This window comes from Cyprinodon tularosa, unplaced genomic scaffold, assembly GCF_016077235.1.
Source record: "Cyprinodon tularosa strain WSP-4 unplaced genomic scaffold, ASM1607723v1 ctg70, whole genome shotgun sequence".
NCBI lineage: Eukaryota > Metazoa > Chordata > Actinopteri > Cyprinodontiformes > Cyprinodontidae > Cyprinodon > Cyprinodon tularosa.
Window position 1 is genome coordinate 4,161,215 of NW_024039452.1, and position 21,930 is coordinate 4,183,144.

General features: G+C 37.9%; 1 protein-coding gene across 4 annotated transcripts in view; it reads left to right on the forward strand.

The window, feature by feature from the left end:
* The window catches only part of sorcs2 (sortilin-related VPS10 domain containing receptor 2), a 575,552-nt gene that overhangs the window by 549,377 nt on the left and 4,245 nt on the right, over positions 1 to 21,930 (forward strand). For all 4 annotated transcript variants that reach the window (XM_038268465.1, XM_038268466.1, XM_038268467.1 and 1 more), the window contains exons 15-25: positions 5,000 to 5,120; positions 5,283 to 5,416; positions 5,525 to 5,644; positions 8,072 to 8,243; positions 8,326 to 8,512; positions 12,929 to 13,062; positions 16,733 to 16,856; positions 17,190 to 17,302; positions 18,633 to 18,755; positions 18,874 to 18,973; positions 19,383 to 19,485. In XM_038268465.1, the coding sequence (XP_038124393.1) occupies positions 5,000 to 5,120; positions 5,283 to 5,416; positions 5,525 to 5,644; positions 8,072 to 8,243; positions 8,326 to 8,512; positions 12,929 to 13,062; positions 16,733 to 16,856; positions 17,190 to 17,302; positions 18,633 to 18,755; positions 18,874 to 18,973; positions 19,383 to 19,485 (1,431 nt within the window). The remainder of the gene's footprint in view (positions 1 to 4,999; positions 5,121 to 5,282; positions 5,417 to 5,524; positions 5,645 to 8,071; positions 8,244 to 8,325; positions 8,513 to 12,928; positions 13,063 to 16,732; positions 16,857 to 17,189; positions 17,303 to 18,632; positions 18,756 to 18,873; positions 18,974 to 19,382; positions 19,486 to 21,930) is intronic.

Below are 21,930 nucleotides of genomic sequence, written 5' to 3' on the forward strand. Positions count from 1 at the left end.
CCACTGCGAAACTGAGCAGCCCTTTTTAAATAACTAATTAACATAAAAATGAAGAGAAAAAAAACAACTCAGTGATTCTAAACAATCTGTTTTTGATCAAGAAGTTTTATTTCTAGATTTGTTTTTTTTTTTAGTTCCCTTTAGATACCATGTTATTTGACTGCAAATAGAATTGTACAGAATTCCCTCATACATAAAACCATTAAAGGCCAGCATTAGCTTAGCGTGAAATATTTTCACAATAATATTAATTCTGTCAGAAACCACGGAGCTTCAATAGACCCAAATCTAGAGAAGAAGATGGAGGCAAAACTGTATTAAAAAGTATTTTAAAAAATGTAGAAATGGAACCAATAAAAAAAGAAGCATAATTTAAATAAAAGAAAAGAGACTAAAGAATAAACTATATAGGTAAATATTAAACTAAAAAAAGAACGTGAACATAAATCAACTAGTATTGCAAGACCTAAATAGCACAAGTAATATTAGTGTTATTAGTTATGGCAATGACATTCTAGAAGGATCATTCCTAAAGTAAACAAAGTAAAGTAACTACAAAAAACCCCCAAAATGAAAGATAACACTAAAAAACATACAAGACAGAGTAATCACAGCTCACAATAAAAGTAAGAGAAAAACAAATATGCAAAAGCAAATCAAAAGACTCACTGGACCCCAAATTAGTTAAGAACAGAAGCCCTCAAGGTCTGGATCCTGACATCTTTGATTTAGTGTATTCTACTATTGAACTATTTAATTTTATGATAATACATCTGTTTGAAAAGGATATCAGTAGAAAATCATCCTCAAACTATAACCTATAAACTTCAAGACTTCAGATCTTTTTCAAGCCCAAAGTCTGCCCTTCTTTTTCACTAATCCCTCCATCTGAAAGTGAACTGAAGTGAAACCTCTCACATCACCTCAGACGCTACGCGCAGGTTTACAGATAAGGCCATCTTACAAAGGTAATCCACTGAGAAGGGGCAAAGAAAAGGCCACAAACTCTGAGATACAGACCAACACACACAAGAGGCTTCAGCATACAGGTTCACTCACAATTACCTTCAACATCGATGGGCCAGGCACCCAGGCGTGAATGCTCCTGGTCTGGATCTGGAAAGATAGGGTTGGAGGGTTTTTGAGGGCAGCTGATGTCCGACAGATTCGCCAGGCTCTATTTCTTAGCCGCAGAGTTTTTTGATGGCACAGTCTGCCATCCCATAATGAAGTCTTTTAGCAGTGACTTAGCAACAAGGACAGGTGGGTAGGGGGACGGTGCTTATCTTGGACTCATACTAAAGACAGCTGGTCAGATCATAGACTGGACAGATGAACAATACTGATGGAACAATCTATAATAAAAAAAAATACCCAGTGCTGCATGGGATCATTCTCCCAGCTCACTCCTCTTTTGCTTTCTCACCAAACAACATTCCCAGGACCCGTCTCTGCATCCTTTTGGAACCAGATGGCTCCTCCACTGGCTTTATCTCTGTGTTCTTTAACGAGAGGACCCATTAATGGGTGTTGAGTTGTTTTCACCTGGTTCTTTTCAAGTGTTGTTTGTCCACTGATAGAGCTCTAGAGGCTCTGAAGTGCCAATTCACCACTAAAAACACAAACATGCTAAATTAACTCTGAGGCTGGTTGGAGTCAGAGCGTAGATAAACATTAAGTCCTGCTTTAATAATTAGGGCAACGTCATTTTCTAACTAAGGGAGCATATTTTGGTTTTAGAGAAAGAAGGACAGCAGAACTCATTATAAAGCGTGAGAGTAAACAGGGGATCCAGTTTGGGGCTTTGATAAACAGCTGTGTATTTAAGCTTTTGGCTCCTGTGAGATCTACAGTGCAGGAGTTGGAAGCAGGTTGCATAGAAACATCCAAAGTAACAATGAACTGCATAAACCATTTGATTTCCCTAGGTGACATTCAGGAAATGTCACAGTAAATCTAATGTTTATTGATAACAGAGCCACTGATTTAGAGGCTTCTCAAAATAAGCATACCCCATGGATATTTGCATTTATGTGCTGCAACCTAAAACACTTGTTTGTGGTTTCAATAGGCAGATGCAGTAGTAGCCATTCAACATTTCCCCACTTTCCTTGATGGGTCCTTGGCTGGTCATTGGCTAGTCCCCTACACTTCTTTCTATCATGATTTGAGGACATTAAGATGTAAAGAGAAGTATTGTCCCCTGGTTAGACCCTATAATTCAGTGAAAGGGTGGAGTCAGAGTAAAAAAAATATGCACGCCCATGAGACGACCAGTGGCTGGAAGTTGGAGGCGATTTTGCTGCCATTCGGCTGGTGTTTGACTGGGAAAGGCCATTTTGAATAGCTGGTACTGTAATTGAGATGAGGAAGATTTTTCTGGTTTGTGGTATGGTCTGCACCTTTATTAAACACACATTTTATTTATATTATTTTTTTTAGATCTACCTTTTACTCCACTTCACTGATGGCTGCAAGTCTGTCCGGTTACATTTCTGCCTAACTTTTAAACATCTGGAGACTGAATTTAGTTATTTTTAATCGCAGATCTGCTCCAAACTTTGTCATAATTTCTATAATGTTGGAAAAACAAACATACCATTAAAGGACTGAACGGCATAGTGACAACTACATTTTTGTAAATAATATAACTGAAAAAAGTAAATATATAAAGTCTGACTTCTTGTTACAATATCAAGCACGTAGTGATCTGTCCATCAACAGTTGGTTGAAGTCAGGTGAGACGTAGCTCAAGCATAGTCAGGTCCTAGTAGCTCTGTAATAGAGCTGAGAAATGGCTACTGTTATATATTTTTTTAGATTTAAGACAAACAAAAGACAAAAAAGCAGTAAAAAACAAGAGCTCACATCTACCAAGCTTTTGAACCTTGGTGCTGATATATGGAAGCACAGAGGCTCAGAAGGCATGCAGAGGTTTCCACGTTCCTTCTGGTAAAAATAAGAAATTTGAAATTGAACTTTATTGACCTCACAATGGAGAAATTAACTCTCTGCATTTAACCCATCCCCTTTTGGGGATCAGTGGGCTGCCATTGTGCGGCACCCGGGGAGCAGTTTGGGGTTAAAGGCCTTGCTCAGAGACCCAGAGTGGCAGTCTATGGGGGTAGGGCCTCGAAATCAGAACCTCAGGATTCCAAGCTCTATGCCCTAACATCTAGGCCACCACTCCCCTTAAGTTAAGCATTTCCTAATTCTAACCAGCTACACATTAGACAAGTGGCTAGTCCATCCCACAGACATACAGTTTACCAATTCAATGTTTTTTTTAGACCTTGGAGGAGGCTGGAGTACACAGATAAGACCAATACAGGGAGAAACAAACAAACTGCACAAATATGCTTGGTTACAGTGCTAAAAACTGCTTCGCTGAGCGGCCCTTTGCTGACCAATTTATGAGTCTTAGTTTTTGGTTATTTACCTGTTGTTTAGATGTTTGCAAGCATTTCTTGTTGACTATTTGAGCTTTTACCTATGATATTATGCTATTGCTTTATCAGGATCATCAGTTGTATTACACTTTATTCGCGATTATCCCTCCCAAGTTCTTCCCTTTTCAAGAAAAACCAGTGGCCAAGCTAAGTCTATATAATGCAATTGTTACCCACCCCCTCCTCCAGGAGGCACCTCTCTTGACCTTGCTGTGCCTGCTCAGTAATCCACACAGCTACTTTGTCCGATTACGATGCAGAAATCAATCTTTTCTGAAACAAATTGGCTCTTTTAACCCCTTAATCCTGGCGGGCCTGTTACTAGGTTTACCTACTTATAGAAATGGCCAAAACACAGTCACATGGTGTTTCATCCTTCACGCCTTTCAAAAGGGGCTTTAAAATTTCTACAACATGTTTCAAAATAATTTTTTTTCACAAATGCTTTTTGTTTTATGGCTGTGTAAACAAACAAAATGAGAGTTAAAATTCCAGCTGAAATGTATGACTCTGCAGGAGGACCACAACATCAGGTATTCATTTTTAGCCACAGCCCCTAATGGTTGGCGTCATTGGAAACTAGAGGCTCAGACTTTTCCAACAATGGGTTGGAGATAATTGTGTGACCATTTAAGGTGATGTAACCGGCATGCGTTACATAAGCTTGCATTGATAATTCTTATTTTCTATTCAGTTTTGTGTGTTCATTGGTTAATTTCAATGCAACAACGTCTAAATCATAGGAGCAAAGGCTTTGCCTTATGCAGAATGTCTTTTTACTTAATGTTTAAGACATCTAAATGTGTTTCTTCAAAGTCCGTAAAGACGGCCCAGTTGCCAGAAGTGGGGTTATACAGCAGAAATAAAAATGGGCGCAACCTGTGCAGGTAGAAGGCAAAGCAGAAGCAGTGAAGGCAAAGAAAAAAACCTATGTAGGCTACTCCATAATGCAAAAGGCAATATTTCTTCTAAAAAGGCTTTAAAAAAACACAATTTGAAAAGTTTATTAAATTGTTAACTCCCTATGGCAACATCTGAAAAATAATGAAGGGGTTGAAATACATTTTGGCTCTTATAATTGCATCAGGTAGATAAACATCAGGTCCTCTTCATACAGTAAAGCCAGTGAGGACAGTAGGAGTCATGCTCACCTTGTTCTTTAATATAGTGATATGTTACCACTGGCAGGGTAACATGTTGAAGTCACTGGCTTGAGTCACATCAGTCTGCTTTTAAAAGAGATGCTGCGACATCCACTGAGACACAGCAGCTAAGGCCCTGTGTTACATTGTAGAACACCGCCATCTAGTGGATGATTGCCATGTGTGTCAGGGAGGCTTTATTACTGTGAAGCTGAATGCTCATGTTATTGTATGACAGCTTAAATAACCATCCCTGGAGTTGAACTACTGGTGGATTTTTCCCTCTTTTTTCTACATTATTAATGAATGAAGACAAATTGAACAAGCCAAGTCAAACACTGGAAAAGCTGCACTTCCCTGAAGCAACAAGTTTATTATTTAAACATGTGTGCCTTGGTCTGTTTTCAGTGTTTTTGGCCACATCAGCTACAGGTCTGATTGGGAGCTGGTTAAAGTGGACTTCAGGCAGTCCTTCACACGTCAGTGCACCGAGTCAGATTACGAGGCCTGGCAGCTCACAGACCTGCAGGTAAATCAAACTTAAAGTCGTAAACACAACAGGGTTACTTCAATTCTTTGACTTTGTAATTTCTGTTAACATAATGAGATTGGTTTAGGATCCCGGAGGAGAAAGAAAATGCTCATGCAGAAGTGGTTTGTGAGTGTTTTGGTGTGCTTCTGTCACCCTCAGGGAGAAAGATGCATAATGGGCCAGGAGAGGACTTTCAGACGAAGAAAGGAGAACTCCTTCTGCATCAAAGGCAAAAGCTACACCTCTGCTCTCACTACGAAGCCCTGCCAGTGTACTGACAAAGACTTCATCTGGTCAGCTGCAAATTAGACACAAACAAACCATGAATAAGAAAAGAAATTCTGGAGTCTTTACAACCGTCTGTGACTCTGATTGTTGCTGTAACTTTGGTTTCCATGCAGTGATTACGGCTTCGAGCGATCTTATACAGAGGGTGACCGATGTTTCCCTGACTTCTGGTATGATCCAGAAACACCCCCGGAAAACTGCCACCTTGGACAAAATTACGAATCTAGCACTGGGTAAGTACACTTTCACAGTTAATATAAGCTCACGGCAAGCAGGGATGTTCTGAAGCAAAGTAAAACCTAGAAGATCATAGTTGGATAGTTTTTTTATTAACCCTTTTTTAGGGCACTAAGTGAAATACTTTTAAAATCAAAATTTTAAGCCAATAGGTTTATTAGAATCCAGGACAATATCTTATTACTTTTGTAACATAAAAAAAATTATATTTTGATGGCAAAAATCAATGTCAATGTAATAACAAGAGATGACAACTTTCCTGAATATATTAAGAAAAATAACAAAAGTGCTTCTATAAGAAATTCCTAAAAAACACTTTGAGAGTAAAAGAAACACATTGATTTTTGGTACAACATAACCTTAAAGGCATTTATGCTGATACTGGTACTTACATTTTTTAGTTTATAACTCTAAATATAATTGTTAACTAGGCTTATGAACTTTTTAACATTACTTTTTAACTTTTCAATTGGCTTTTTACATTTTTTCTTGACTTGTTAACATTTTTTTTACTTAATTTACAGTAGGTAATATGTCATTCAAGGGCTCATCTAATTGGTCAAATGCCAAAATAAGATGTACAGCCAAATAGGATTGGATCTTTGGATTCATTACATTCAGTCATTCACAGGGCGGGGCAATTCCATAAGGATTTTTCTTCTTCTTCTTTTGCCACTTACACAAATAATAATGATTAAAATTTATTGATCTCACAGTGGAGAAATTTACCTCGTGATAAAACAAAAAAATGATAAATCTTCTTAATGCTCCAGTCCCTTATCAATGGCATAACCCCATATGCTGGAACAGATATGGTAGAAGTGATAGCAAGGCAGGCTAAAGTTAGCTCCCTACCAGGATTGATGTCGGTACAGAAGGAGGACCAACATTTCACTTTGGGGGAGGGCGCTTCTCTGGGCTTTCTTATTTGAACACTTCCACATGAAAGAAAAAAAAATATCGTCACTTTCACACTGTGGATTTTCAGACATGTTATCATTGCAGCCCAAAACCAACATACAAGTTTTAACATAAAAATAAATCAGTTTTCTGTCTGAGGACTCCTTTATGTTTGAAAGATTCATCATAGGCCAGGGCTTGCCAAAGTAAGGGTCGGGACCCCTAATGGTTTTTCACAGTCATTGTGATATTGTTTGACGATTTGGCTAAGGTTAGTTGACCCAAAAGCAGAGGCAGGGAGGCAGACGTGAATCTCTTGTGGATTTAATAATGAGTTAGCAGAAAACAGAGGCAGGTTATCCAAAAATCCAAAAAGAAAACAAAGTCCAAACAAACATGAAACCAGGAATCCAAAAAATCAAAACATGAAAACTAGTCTAATCACAAACATAAGGAGGAAGGTTCAGAGGGAAGGAGTTGGAGCAAGTTTGACCGTGTTTCACGAGGACCCAGCAAAGGGGAACTGAAGAGAGAGGGCTTTTTAAAGGGGACTGAGACAAAGAGGGGGCTAATGAGGAAAGTGGGAGCAGGTGTGCAAAGAACAAGAGAGGGAAAGAGCTAGGGAAGAAGGAGAACATAAGAGGGCAGCAGAGAGCAACAAATAGAAACCTGGAAGACTGGAAATAACAACAAAATGATAATCAAATAACTAGGACTATAAAACATGGAGAAAATAAAACTAAACACTAGAAAACAAGGAGTGAAGTAAGACTGAATACTCAAAAGAAAAACATAACAGAAACAGAAACCTGACAGATAGGATCCCTAATCTTCATGGTGAGCCAAAAAATATCATGCAGTACAAAGGTTTACCATATAATAGATAGATTTAATATTTATTTATTTAACAAAGTATATAACATTAGTTTTATCATTTAAGTTATAAATCATACTATTACATTGTAAAATACACTATTAAATTATTAAATTTCCTATTTAATAATGAGAAATACATTTAAACTAATATATGATAATATTAATTATACATATAATTATAAAAGTGTAATATTATTCAAAGAAATTTAATATTAAAAGTGAATAATATTAATGTTAAAAGTTGAGTGAAATAATTATGTTAATTTTTAGCAGGTAGCCAGTTATTTTTAGGCTAACAGTGAAAATGTTTGGCAACATCTGATTTATTTATTTATTATTTTTAGATACAAGTTTATTTCTCCAGAAGATATGGTTCTGGTAATGTTAGGGTTTTCATTTTCCATATTCTTTATAACATAACAGGCACCTAAAGTGTAAAAGAAGTAGATGATGATGCAGCTTATATGTTTGGGTATTTATCTCTTGCTATAGAAAAGCTTAGTTCCTCCTAATTCCATCTTTAGGTAGCAAATGTTTTCTTTATTCTAATTTAGTTGTGAGCTTACTTTTATGTTTCTTAAAATGGTCTTTTAACCACCTTTCATGCACTTTATGCTAATGCTTTCATCACTAACTCTGTCTCTCAGCTACAGGAAGGTGATATCAAACACTTGTGAAGGAGGCCTTAACAAGCAGCAGAGTGCCAAACAGCACAGCTGCCCTCTGTTGCCTCCCAAAGGACTGAGGGTCGGCATCAAAGGCCAGATGCTGGCTGTGGCTTCTGGTGACGACGTCACATTCATTGTCCACCAGGAGCAGGTAGGAGGATGGCTGCTTCTCCCCCAGTCCCCAACATATCATTTGAATCAGTTTAAAGCTGCTGTTTCTTCCGTCTGAACAGGGCGACACGAGCAGCACAAAGTACCAGGTGGACCTCGGGGACGGGGTTCGAACCATTTACCAGAACCTGACAGTGACGGATGAGCCCATCCAGCACCGCTATGAAAAACCTGGCATTTACAAGGTTACGGTGAAGGCAGAAAACATGGCGGGACATGAGGAGACCACCATGTACATCCATGTCACAGGTCTGTTTCCCAGTGAAATACAATTTTCCATCTTTTAAATTTGATGTTTTTTATTCCTTTTTAAGGGAGAGAAAGGCCCCTGCCTGCTGCATCAAACCTTCTTTTTACTGGAGCTAAGAATGAAGCAAGCACAGTCTTCTTTCCGCCAAATTTTACACCTGAATCCATTTAGACCACAAACCTGGACCTGTCTTACTGTCTATTAGAAGGCTGAACAGAAAGGCATCTTTTATTTATCAAACGGACTGTGGTCAAAACAATTTAGATTTCTCTTATTTCATATATTGATTTATGCTCTTTACTCACAAAAAAAAGTTTTTCACTCAGTCTGTATCACTTATGTAGCCACACAAGTGGGGTGTGAGGGGTGTTTGTAGACAAGAAATACATCTTCACTGGAAAAAAATCTAAATCTAGATAAGTTGTTTTTTTCTTAAAATAAGTGCATTTGTTCTTGGATTAAGGAAGTAAAGGTGACATCTTGCCAATGGAACGAGACAATTTACACTTAAAATAAGAAAACACAATTGCATTGTCTTATTACAAGTGCATATTATCTAATTATTTTATTTTAAGAGTAAAAATTTCCATTCCATTGGCAAACTATCTCGTTTACCTACTCAAATTAAGGGTAAATACACTTAATTTAAGAAACTTTTACTTATTTCTAGATTGTTTTTCCAGTGTTCCCATAACAAGCCAGATTCTTCATCAAGGTTTATTCATAATATGTTACTGTTTAACCAAAATGTCTTTAATTTGTTTAAAACTACTTTCCATTATTGTAAGTAAGGTGGAAGGAAAGTTGCCCAGGTCAGAACAGGGCTGATTACCGTGCAAAATAAGGGCCATATGACGAAGTGTTCTCTCTTTGCAAAGATAAAATAAAGTGCCGACTGAGTGAAATCCATCTGTAAGGTTTGCACTACAGACACAGAAACCTTGTGGACTTAAGATGGCCAATGAGGCCCAGAAAACACACCAAAAGAGGAAAAAAGCATCAGACTGGATCCAAAAATTATAGAACTCTGTTTTTCATATATATATATATATATACCGGTGTGTATATATATATATATGCAAAAAAGGACCTCTTACATTTCAAAGCAGAGAGGCAAGGATTCCACTCTCTTCAATCACAGCAGAAAAAAAAGACACACAGAGAAAAAAACACACCCACATTTAAACAACCCAGCTTTCTGAATTATCAGCCTGTAAGGGGTGGAAACTTTAACATTTACATTTTCTGTTTGTGAAGAAGTAAACTAAATTAAACCTCTAGAGGAAAAACAATAAATAACACACATTTACAATCAACTTAAACAAATTGAAGCTAAACAATACTCCAAGTCCAGACAAAACTCAAAACATCTCCCCTCCTTCTCAGTTAGTATGGATTTCCCTTATGAGGCTGATTGGAAACACCAGGTCCTTGTTAGCACTGCTCATGGGCGCGCTTCCATGGCAACACCTGACCAGGTAACCTCAAAGAAAAACAGAGTAGTGAGAACCAAACAAAAATATACAAGTTACATCAATAAAGACAAAAAATTAAACCTTCCCCCAATAACAAATTTTTTCTGAAAGACATGAAATGCCTGCTTACAACACCAATTAGTGAGGGGGGTAAATCCCTCACACCATCGATCTCCGTTTATTTGACTGGAGTAAATACAGTGGGGCAAAAAAGTATTAAGTCAGCCACCAATAGTGCAAGTTCTTCCACTTAAAAAGATGAGAGAGGCCGGTATTTTTCATCATAGATATACCTCAACTATGAGAGACAAAATGAGAAAAAAAATCCAGAAAATCACATTGTCTGATTTTTAAAGAATTTATTTGCAAAATATGGTGGAAAATAAGTATTTGGTCAGTTACAAACAAGCAAGATTTCTGGCTCTCACAGACCTGTAACTTCTTCTGTAAGAGGCTCCTCTGTCCTCCACTCGTTACCTTCATTAATGGCACCTATTTGAACCCGTTATCAGTATAAAAGACACCTGTTCACAACCTCAAACAGTCACACTCTAAACTCCACCATGGCCAAAACTAGAGAGCTGTCAAAGGACACCCAAAACAAAATTATAGACCTGCACCAGGCTGGGAAGTCTGAATCTGCAATAGGTAAACAGCTTGGTGTGAAGAAATCAACTGTGGGATCAATTATTAGAAAATGGAAAACATACAAGACCACTGATAATCTTCCTCGATCTGGGGCTCCACGCAAGATCTCAACCCGTGGGGTCAAAATGATCACAAGAACGGTGAGTAAAAATCCCAGAACCACACGGGGGGGCCTAGTGAATGACCTGCGGAGAGCTGGGACCAAAGTAACAAAGGCTACCATCAGTAACACACTACGCCGCCAGGGACTCAAATCCTGCAGTGCCAGACGTGTCCCCCTGCTTAAGCCAGTACATGTCAAGGCCCGTCTCAAGTTTGCTAGAGAGCATTTGGATGATCCAGACCATGACTGGGAGAATATCATATGGTCAGATGAAACCAAAATAGAATTTTTTGGTAAAAACTCTACTCGTCGTGTTTGGAGGAGAGAGAATGCTGAGTTGCATCCAAAGAACACCATACCTACAGTGAAGCATGGGGGTGGAAACCTCATGCTTTGGGGCTGTTTTTCTGCTAAGGGACCAGGACGACTGATCCGTGTGAAGGAAAGAATGAATGGGGCCATGTATCGTCAAATTTTGAGTGAAAACCTCCTTCCATCAGCAAGGTCATTGAAGATGAAACGTGGCTGGGTCTTTCAGCATGACAGTGATCCCAAACACACCGCCCGGATAACGAAGGAGTGGCTTCGTAAGAAGCATTTCAAGGTCCTGGAGTGGCCTAGCCAGTCTCCAGATCTCAACCCCATAGAAAATCTTTGGAGGGAGTTGAAAGTCCATGTTGCCCAGCGACAGCCCCAGAACATCACTGCTCTAGAGGAGATCTGCATGGAGGAATGGGCCAAAATACCAGCAACAGTGTGTGAAAACTTTGTAAAGACTTACAGAAAACGTTTGATCTCTGTCATTGCCAACAAAGGGTATATAACAAAGTATTGAGATGAACTTCTGTTATTGACCAAATACTTATTTTCCACCATATTTTGCAAATAAATTCTTTAAAAATCAGACAGTGTGATTTTCTGGATTTTTTTTTTCTCATTTTGTCTCTCATAGTTGAGGTATATCTATGATGAAAATTACCGGCCTCTCTCATCTTTTTAAGTGGGAGAACTTGCACTATTGGTGGCTGACTAAATACTTTTTTGCCCCACTGTAGTTGAACACTTTTTCCCACTACAAGGACACGGTTCCACTGCTACATAGTCTAGTTCAGGTATAATTGAAAATGGGCCTGATTTTTACAGACAAATCTGTTTCTATATTAATGAAAGTAAGGTTATAAGTCTCTTGAATGGCAGAAAGGTGTACCTATTAATGCGCACCATGCTTTGATTTACTAAATACAGTTAATTTTAACCCTTACAGCTGTGTGTTTTTCTCAGGAATGACAATTTACTGTTTTTATGACATCCTTTTTTGTTTTTTTCAATCAAAATGAAAGTTATTCTTATATGTTTTGGTGGCACTAAACTTAACCCCTACCTGCCAACCAGGAATTGACAAAAAACAAAAACCAACTGTTCAAGAACAATTAGATGCTGCTCTTGAATGGTTAGCAGTATGTGCATTTTGGTGACAAAGAAAGCAAATAATAGACTGTTGCCAAATCAGAAAGATTAGTGCAACTTTTCAGCAACATCATTACTGCAAAGAAACAGAAGGTGAATTATAATAGAAATTTGAGGAAGGAAATTCTGGTAAGAAGACCAGGAAGTGGTCAGGCAATCACAGTGGATGTTAAGGTGCTCCAATACTGGACTAACCAGCAATGAGAAGGGAAATTAAATCATTTTACAGATTGTGGTAATTTCTTTAAATCAAACTTATGTAAACAGTGAAATAAAACCCATTCTGTGTTTGATATTTCCTGCAATTATACCTCATAACATTGTTCTCTAATGCAGCTGTAGTGATTATTGCCATATTGTCTGTGAAAATTAATAATACGGTCATTAGTAGGAAAGGCTGTGTGGTTTCAACTAGAATTAAAAGAGTTGTTTACCAGACAATCAGATCTCCTCTAAGCTTTTTTTATTCTTATTAAGGAGCAAAACCTTAGGCATGATTATGGAAGTGACCCAATTTGTTAATTGATGTGTAAAGGCGGCAGAGGATACTGTGTTAGTCTTGCTGAATGTGTCTTTTTTTTTTTTTTTTTTTTACATTTAAGTAAATAACTGGTCGTGACAGGAAGGGCAAGGATAACATACAGAGAGAGGTTTTGGGGTGAAGCAAAGTAAAATAAATATGTGGTCATATAAGAATAATAGTCAATCCTTATCCTGTACAGAGCCTCTGCAGGAAGTTCACCTGGAAGCTGTCCCCATTGCCAGGAGAAACAATGAGGTCAACCTGACAGCCATAGTTCTTCCCACCAACGCCAACCTGACTGTCTTTTACTGGTGGCTTGGAGACAACTTGAAGGTAACGTCTAATATCTTCTGCTGGTATTACATAATATAAAACCTAAAATACAATAAAAAAGTTTATATTCTTGTTATATACAGTATAGACAGTAGCAGCCATTCAAAATGGCTCTTCCCAGTCAAACGGCAGCCGAATGGCAGCCCACTTTCCTCCCACTGAAATCCTCTCCAACTTCCAGCCGCTGGAGGGACCACCTCCAACCTTTCACTGAATTACCAAGTTTAACCAGGAGATGACGCTTCTCTTTAGATCTTAATGTCCACAAATCATGACAGAAAGAATATTTTGGTACAAAGATTGATGTTTAAAAAGGAAATGTAGGGAACCAGCCAAGGTCCAATTCAAAATTTTGTAGGAAAGAAAATTAGAGATAATAAAAACAACATTCACTCACTCAGAAAACTTTTTTTCGCAATAGTATTTTAATTAATATTAAAATTGAAATGTTGTCTGTTAGGTTCAAAAATGTAGGTTCGTAAAAGAAAAACTGAGTCCACACAGGAAAGAGATTCAAACAGCTCCTGCAGGAGTGGAAAGAGCCCAACCCAGCTTTTAAGTCTTTCTCCCGACCCCCCTCCTGCAGTCGTCTTTTATTAGCAGATCATAACATATGGGGTGGGTTACAAAACAGTGTTCTTCTGACAATGCAACTGATCAGGTCATAGGACAAAATGCTCCTCTGATTGAATCACAGAACAGAGTGGTCTTCTGATAACTGTGATTAGCCTTGAACAAACATTAGCAATTTTCCACCACCATTGCATGACAGTTTGCAGTAAACGGAGTGAAGCATCTCATTTCTCCAATAGTTCATATGTACAAACATTAACTTTATAATCATCATTGAATAAACCTAACATCGTCCTCCGATATCTATAACAAAATGGTCTTTAACAAAAAAAAATAAATCATACCCATTTTTCGCATTAAATCGAAGTCTAATCGCCAATTTCCTTGTATGTGATCTGGATCAGTTTGATATATAGGCAGAAAAATTAGCCATCAGAAAATGTATTTGAATTGTTCAGACTGAATCTTTATTGATTTCATTCAATGTATTAGTTTGAAAATTAATCTAATTTCATTGACAATTAGTTTATTTGCTTTGAAAATTGATTTGGTTGAATTAAAAACTTTATTTGTTTCTTTTAACTTTCTGTGATATGATTCAATTTCCATTTCTTTGTGTCAGACTACCGGGTCCTTAAGCCACAGAATAATAAAACCCATAATTACGGATTGACATTTCAAATCGCTAAGTTGGCAACAGTGTTTCATATGAGCTTCTGTTGGATTTGTATAAAGGAGTGCTGACATTTATGGAGAGCCAATAGTGATAGAATTAAAAATGTAAACAGAAATGTATTAATGCCCAATAAATAAGTAAACAATATACTTAAATGTAGCTATTAAAAATTAGGATTTTTTTCTTAAAATATCACATGCATTTACCATTTTGTAAAATCTATTTGATCCTCCCATTTTATTTCTCTATTTATTTCCAATATATTTATTCAGTAGATTTCTAAACATTTTAAACCAGTTATTAATGTTGTGATTTATTAGATTTTATTTTTAATTTGGTTTGTTTTAATCCTCTAGAGACATTTCTATATATGTTGGTTTGATTATCTTATTGTAATAAATGTCTTTGCCCATAAACAGAAATAATCTTACCTTGAAAAAATGTTTCCACGGTAATGAAAATGGTTTTGAATTTTTTTTCCTAGTATTGCATCAAGTTTAAAAATGTTAGTACTGTAAAAAAACTGTACTACAGAATGATCATAATGTGTCTTGATGCGCTGATTTAATGCTGTCCTTGCCTGATCTGTTAGTCACATATTCACCATCTTTGAGTTTTACAGATGTGTCAAAGACTTTGTTTTCAGCTGAAAAGTAATAAAATGCTGAGTATCTTTGTTTTAGAAGCAAAGTCTGCTGTTCTGTCAGATGAGCATACCCAGTCAGATCAGCATACCCATAGTCAATACCCGTTAATCCCTTTAGTTTATCTTTATCAGTCAGCTGTGCTACTTGGTCTTCACAAAGTTGTCCTCTCTCTAATGTTGTCTAACAACTGGATTCAAGCTGAGTTTAAACAACACTTTAAACATCCTGACTTCTAAAGCAACTGTTTCAACTGGATATTATTTGGTTACATCAGTGTACAGGTGTGTCACTGATGTGTACCAAACTTTTCAGATTTTATTAACGGTGTCATTATTTAGTGCTGGTCCTTGAGGTCTCTGAATAGGGTGTGCAACATCGGTTGGGCTCAAAATGGCATATTTGCTGTTCTATGAGCCCTAATGCAAGTCTGGTTAAAAGCCATAGAATGCAACAACAGATTTTCATTCTTTTATGGTATGCTCATGAATATTTAGATGAGCTGTGCGCTGATTGGTTGGTTTACAACGAGCGAAGCTGCTGAGCAAGGACGCATTATAGCAACAAGCACTTACTCACTGAAACATCAAATTGTTGATATGCTAGCGGGACCAGACGTCCTCTTTTCACACCTAAAAAAAATGTCCGGGGAGAATTTCAAAATAGTGCGGGATTTTGGTCGACAGCAGAACTGAGCCACCAGCTCCGATGCTGCTTCAGGGACTCTGGAGCAGAGTTCCTGGAGCTGCCCACCTGCCTCCGACGAAGATTTTGAGAAGGACGGAGCGACCGAACCCGAACTGGTGATGGTAGCCGCTGCCCCGCCTGAAGCCAGGCGGTTGGAGGCACGGGGCAGTGGCTACCGGTTTGGGTTCGGTCGCTCTGTCCCTGGCCCCCGGCTATCCCAGACCAGCCCCCGGAGCTCCTCTCCCCAAAAAAAAAAACCATCCTCCTTTTTAGAAATCCAAAACTGGTCACCATAGATATGCTAGCATTACTATCAACAGCTTAGCAACTGAGTCATACTTCCAGCTTTTCCAGCTCGTTTCAGTAAAAGAAGTTTAGCAAATCCTGCTTTGAACTGTCCAAGATTTTGAAAGCTGTCTTCGGTAAAATGCTTAGCTCCAAGCCTTAGAGCAACTGAACAGCTGAGCATTAAACTTTGCAGGGATCTTCTGATAGACAAAAATAATCCATGCCCGTTGAGTCCATGGAAAGACTATGAAAATGTTTCCCTTTCTCAGTGCAGCCTGGAGCACTGCATTTACGATAGTGAACCAGTTGGCTGCTCTGTATGTTAATTTCGGGGCGTGACAAAAGTACAGGCCAGAACCAAATAAGACAACATCCCCAAATTGACGTCAATACGTTGCTTCGTTTTCATTTGCCCGTTTTATCGATGTACGTCCATTTCACCAACTGAACTATCGTTATTAATCTATGACAATGGAGACTCGGTTTTGCATTCTATGACCCCTTTAAAAGTTCTAGAAAACATGCAAGGAACCTTCTGCTTCACAGTTAGGCATTACTTTTTTAATACAGGGTTGTCTGCAAAATGGATTAAATTCTTGAAGCAGCAGTTGATGTTGATAAAGTGTTGTAAATATAATTAAGTATATTTTATATACACAATAAATGTATATTTTTATGTATAATAATTGAAATATAAGAGATTTAGTGAACAGTTAAACGTGCTATCAGTTCAGGCTGTGTTGGTCTATGCTGGTCTTGTTTTGGTCCCTGTCACCCATCAGACTCTCATTCTCTTCTCCAGCCTAAACTGACTCTGGAGAACAGCCTTTTGACCCGTTTCCCAGAGAGCGGAGAATTTTCTGTCACCGTCCAAGCTTCCAATGGCCGTTCCATGGTGCAAGATACAAAGATTGTCAGAGTCTACGGTAAGCCTATCAGAACTTAAGGCTGAAAGAGGCATCATTGTAACAACTCTTGCTTAAAGTAGCAGCCATTCAAAATGGCCCTTCCCAGTCAAACACCAGCCGAATGGTAGCCCATTTCCTTAAAGTTTTCTGTACCAACAGCCCAGAAAAGACTAACTGCCTCATATGTTCCCTCTAAGATGATTGGCAGCAATACACATGTCCGTTCAGAGAGAGCGGTGTGTTCCCATAGCTTTGATTTTCTATAATTAACTATACTAAGGTTAAACTGGACTTCTCTGATCATCTGGGTTGTGGGTTCTAACTCCGATTACAATTGACTTTTACCTCTAGATAACTTTCAAGTCATCCCCCTGAGCTTCAGCAGGAACCTGGACCGTTTTAACCCGAACATCCCAGAATGGAGGGAAGACATCGGCAAAGTGGTCACCAAGCTTCTCTCTAAGGTAGGTCTTTGAAGATTAATTAGATTTACTCCAGGGTTCATTCAAAACATTTGAAATTTTGGATCCTTATATGTGAGGAAAATCTCCTGCTCACTTCTCAAAAATTAAGAGGATAAACCAAAACATTTCTCATTATTTCACAAAGAGATTAGTTCTGAGACCCTCTTGGAATTACCCGTTAAATCTTCACCATCAACTACCACAGCTCCCCTCGGTCAGCTGTGTCTGCTTCCTTCTCCTTGAACCCCAGTCGGTCTCGGCAGATGGCCGCTCACACTGAGCCTGGTTCTGCTGCAGGTTTCTTCCTGTTAAAAGGGAGTTTTTCCTCTCCACTGTCGCTACAGGCATGCTTAGTGTGAGGGATTGCGTTGGAGTTAATGAGTCGATGCAATCAACTGGCTTTTCTTGAATCAATTTGACTGTATGATCTGGTTGAACTGTAAAGTGCCTTGAGATGACATGTGTTGTGAATTGACGCTATAGAAATAAACTGAATTGAACTGTTTGAGACTTTCATACTAACACCCTACTCCCTGAGTAGACATTGTAAGGTTGCCCTCTAAACTAAATGTTTGCCAACACTCTTAACATTTTTCCATCAGCAGGTCTATAAGTCATGATTCCAAAAACAAGTTAAAAACAAAACCATTGGACTTTTCGTTCAAGTTTGAAGATCTTTCACTTCCCATTTAGAAAACTTTCTAAATTTAAGATGTCTGGAGTAGTGTCGATTTCCAGGCTTTATAGAATATACAAGAATATAAGGCATGATGTGAGTTTTGTTTTATAGGATTCATTTCAGATGACATTAGTGCTGTTCTCAATGTGGGGAAAAAAAATTAGCTGCTGAAAAAGATACAATCAATATTCTCAACATATTCTCATTATCAGTTCGTATGAAATCGTATGAAAAGTTATGCACAGTATTTCGTACGTTTTTGACGTTTTTCCTCGAAAAACCATATCAGTGCGCATGCACAGCCAGACAGACGAAAAAAGCAGATTGGCGGACGGACGTAAAACTGGGATGGACAGTGCAATAATTACCTCATGATTCACTAGGTTGCTTGCTGTTTTGTATGTTAGGGTTAGGGTTAATTGTATGTTAAATTGTATGTTATTGAATGGTGCGTAAGATGCGCATGCGCACGGATATCTTGTCTCGAGGCAAGATGTAAAAATACAACGAAATATGACGAAAAAAACGTCAAAAACTTTTCGTACGATTTCATACGAACTGATAATGAGAATACACTGATATTCTTTGTAAAAATGGTGTTTATCACCAGCCATTCACAGTTCTACTCTAATTATAACTGTATGTCCTCAGACCACAGGTGTACCTCAGGACGCCCTTGTTACTGTCGTGAACCCAGGCCTTCCAACTACTGCTGACCTGTATGTCCTGCCACTGGACACCAAACAAGCCAAGGGCAGTGTGTTTGTTGATAAGGTAAATCCACACAATCCTACACAGCTACTATATGTCTATCCATTTTACCATCTTTTTGCCTAAATATGTTGACACATCCAGTAAAAATTAAGTAATAAAAATGTGTTCATATTCGTAGCGTATTCCAGCTGTCATGCAAGCTTTCAACGACAAGAATATCAGCTTCATGGTCCGAGGAGGTCTGCGGGTGCTGGTGATGTTAGCCGACCCAAATGCAGGTAGACTTGAAAGTTATGACTGTTACAGTCTATTTAAAATTATGTTTTTTTATTTTATTGCAATTCATATTTTACTGACATATTTACATTAACAGCATGCTAATAATTATTTTTATTAAATAGGTCTAATTGCTAATGACTCAGTAGCCACAGCGACAGAGAATGGTGGGTTCACCAACCGTTCATCCAACACTTTCAAACACAGTTTAAACCCTTTCGCCTTTTCCTTTTGTTGTGTCCGACTGGATCTAAATATTATCCAGTTTGAACGTGTTGTACCATCCTATTCTACACCTCTTCTCTGACACCAAATGCATATTTTCTAACAAATCATTGGTTTTGCTCTGTTTCCCAGCCTTAAAATATTTTTGTTCTTCTCTGATATCTGTGCCTTTTTGTTATCTCCCAGGCTACCATGGAGCAGCTGGAGGTCCAGGTGTTTGGGCACTAGCTGTGATATTCCTAATAAGCGTCATTGGCACTGGCTCATTTATTCTTTATAAGTTTAAAAGGTAAGCCTCATCCTCGCAAACAGTAATTTCTTGTTTGTCTGGATTCATAGATGTTACCCCACGTTAGTTATGTTATGTTAGTAGTTTTTTCTATAGAAATTCTTTACTCAATCTTGTGAATTTACTTTTAGTGAAGCATTATAATAATTCTAGCTTTTATGTTTGAGTTAGTTTATATGTCTCCTAGTTTTTGTAAAAGAAAAAAACTAGGAGACATATTATGCTGGTGAATATTCTCATTCATCCAGGTCATTGTCCTTCCAATAAAGTTAAAAAAGTAAAAAAACAAACCACTGGACTTTGTTTTCCAAGTCTTAAGACGTTTCGCTTCCCATCCAGGAAGGTTTCTCAACTCAAAATGTCTGGATTTGCAGTTCCAAACTTTATAGAGTAGCTCAACAAAACCTTGTTATGGATTAGAAAACATGCAAACTGAACCATAAAAACGGTTCCACCCCTTACTAGTGGAGTGTTGTTGATGTCTTTGTTAGCCTGCAATACCCAATACTGGCCTATTCCTCTGAAAAGGGAGTTGTTAGGGTCATTTTTGGCCTGGCTGACTAGGTGTGATGTTTTGGTCGCCTGCATGGTAATGAGGATTGATATCATAGCAGTAAGGAATCAACTGTATTGCTGTGTTGTAGGTTTTTGAGAGCTGAAAACTGGTGGACTCACGTTTTAGTTTGTCTTTATCTTCTAACTTGGGAAAAAAAAAAAGTCCAGTGTTTTTTTTACTCTTAACTTTTTTGGTATAAATATATTACTTAGAATACAACTTAAAAACCCTGCAGTTACATTCAACTCCAAGGTTATTGCTAAGCTTTTAAAACTATGTATTCTTGCTAAATAAATATAGCGCACCAAGGAATGAACTATAGTTTATTTGTGAGGAACAGTTTTCAAAGCGATGCAAAAATGAGAAAATACCTTTAGTACTAATAGAATGTTTTCTGTTCAATTATAACAAAACTGTTGATAATAAACACATCATACAGAGAAAGACTTTACCTCAGGCCTGGACCACAGCTCAGTATTAGCCTCTTTGAGACTACAAACAAAGATCGTCCCCTAGCTCAACATGTCTCACTTACTTATTCTAGGGTTATGCCCTGTCAAGATATAGTCTGTATGCATTTAGCTTATCTATGTTAAAAATAAAAAAAACACTAACTGAGCATCTGGCTCTATCTGGCTTTCCTCAAATCTGAAGCTACAGCTTCCTGCACACACATCCAAACGTCAAAGTTTCCAAATGATGTAATAACAGAAATTCACAGGTCATCCTACATGTAACATAAACACAGATGCTTCTCATGCTAAAGCAACATTTGGAGTGTCGTTCTTGCAAGTCGTCATATCAACACAGGATGTCAGTGTAAAGCCGGGTGCAGGATGTCACACATATACACACAATGAAGAGTAATTTCATAACCTAAATTCCACCCGACATGTTCAAGTTTGCCGGAATTGTGCAACAGCACAGAGCTGTTTTTATTCATACCCCCTATTGCCTAGTATCGGTGAAAACTAGAGACCCTCACCTTTCCAAGTGGTTTGAGGTCATTGTCGGATCATTTTCAGAGAAGCAATCTGCAGGCATGCTTAGTGTGTAAACTGTTCAGTCTGCTGAGAAGACAGATCACCTTGCCCGCATCTGCAAGCGCCATTTCGTCAATCTTGATGTTCTTATTTCTTCTCTCTCAAATATCACAAAAGAAGAAAATGGCCAATAGCAGCTTTACTGTATAGGAAAATTGTTACACCATAATCTTTAGAAAACAGCTTGCATTTTGATGAAGTGTTTTGCAAAATTTATTTTTCAGAAAAACATTATGTTAAGCTCAAAATGTAATTTTTTTTAGTTTGCTGTTTTATCAACTGTAAATTAAGTACAATACTGCCAGAAGTTCCACTTAGAAAATATTCTTTAATGACTAAAACTGCAAAAAAAATTTCTCTGTTTCAACTTTATAACTTTGGAGCTACACTTAATTTAATCAGATATGTAATTTCAGATGGAAATTGCTCCTAAAACTCTTCGGGTTTAAGGGGTTAAAATAAATAAACTCCCAGTAATCCCCCTTTTGAGGTGGCAAAATGCCACTTGAGAGGTCCGAGCAGCCTTTTAATGCATAAATTTGCAGCAAATTCAAAAACTACTGCAAACTCAAAAACAAGACTAACACAAAAACATATAAAACATATGAGAAGTGCTGCACTCACAAAATAGAGCAGCATAGTCAAAAATCTGCAAATACAAATCTGCTTCAAATACACAAATAACCTTAAAACACAGAACACGTAAACTAGAAAGCACCCTATAAGCAGTAAAAGATGTTTTGCATTAGTCTCAGTTTTGTGATTGCTAGTCTCACTTCTTTGTTTGCAGAACTTTTTGTATTTGCTGTGGACTTACACAATTAAAGTCCCTGTGCACCTCTAAAG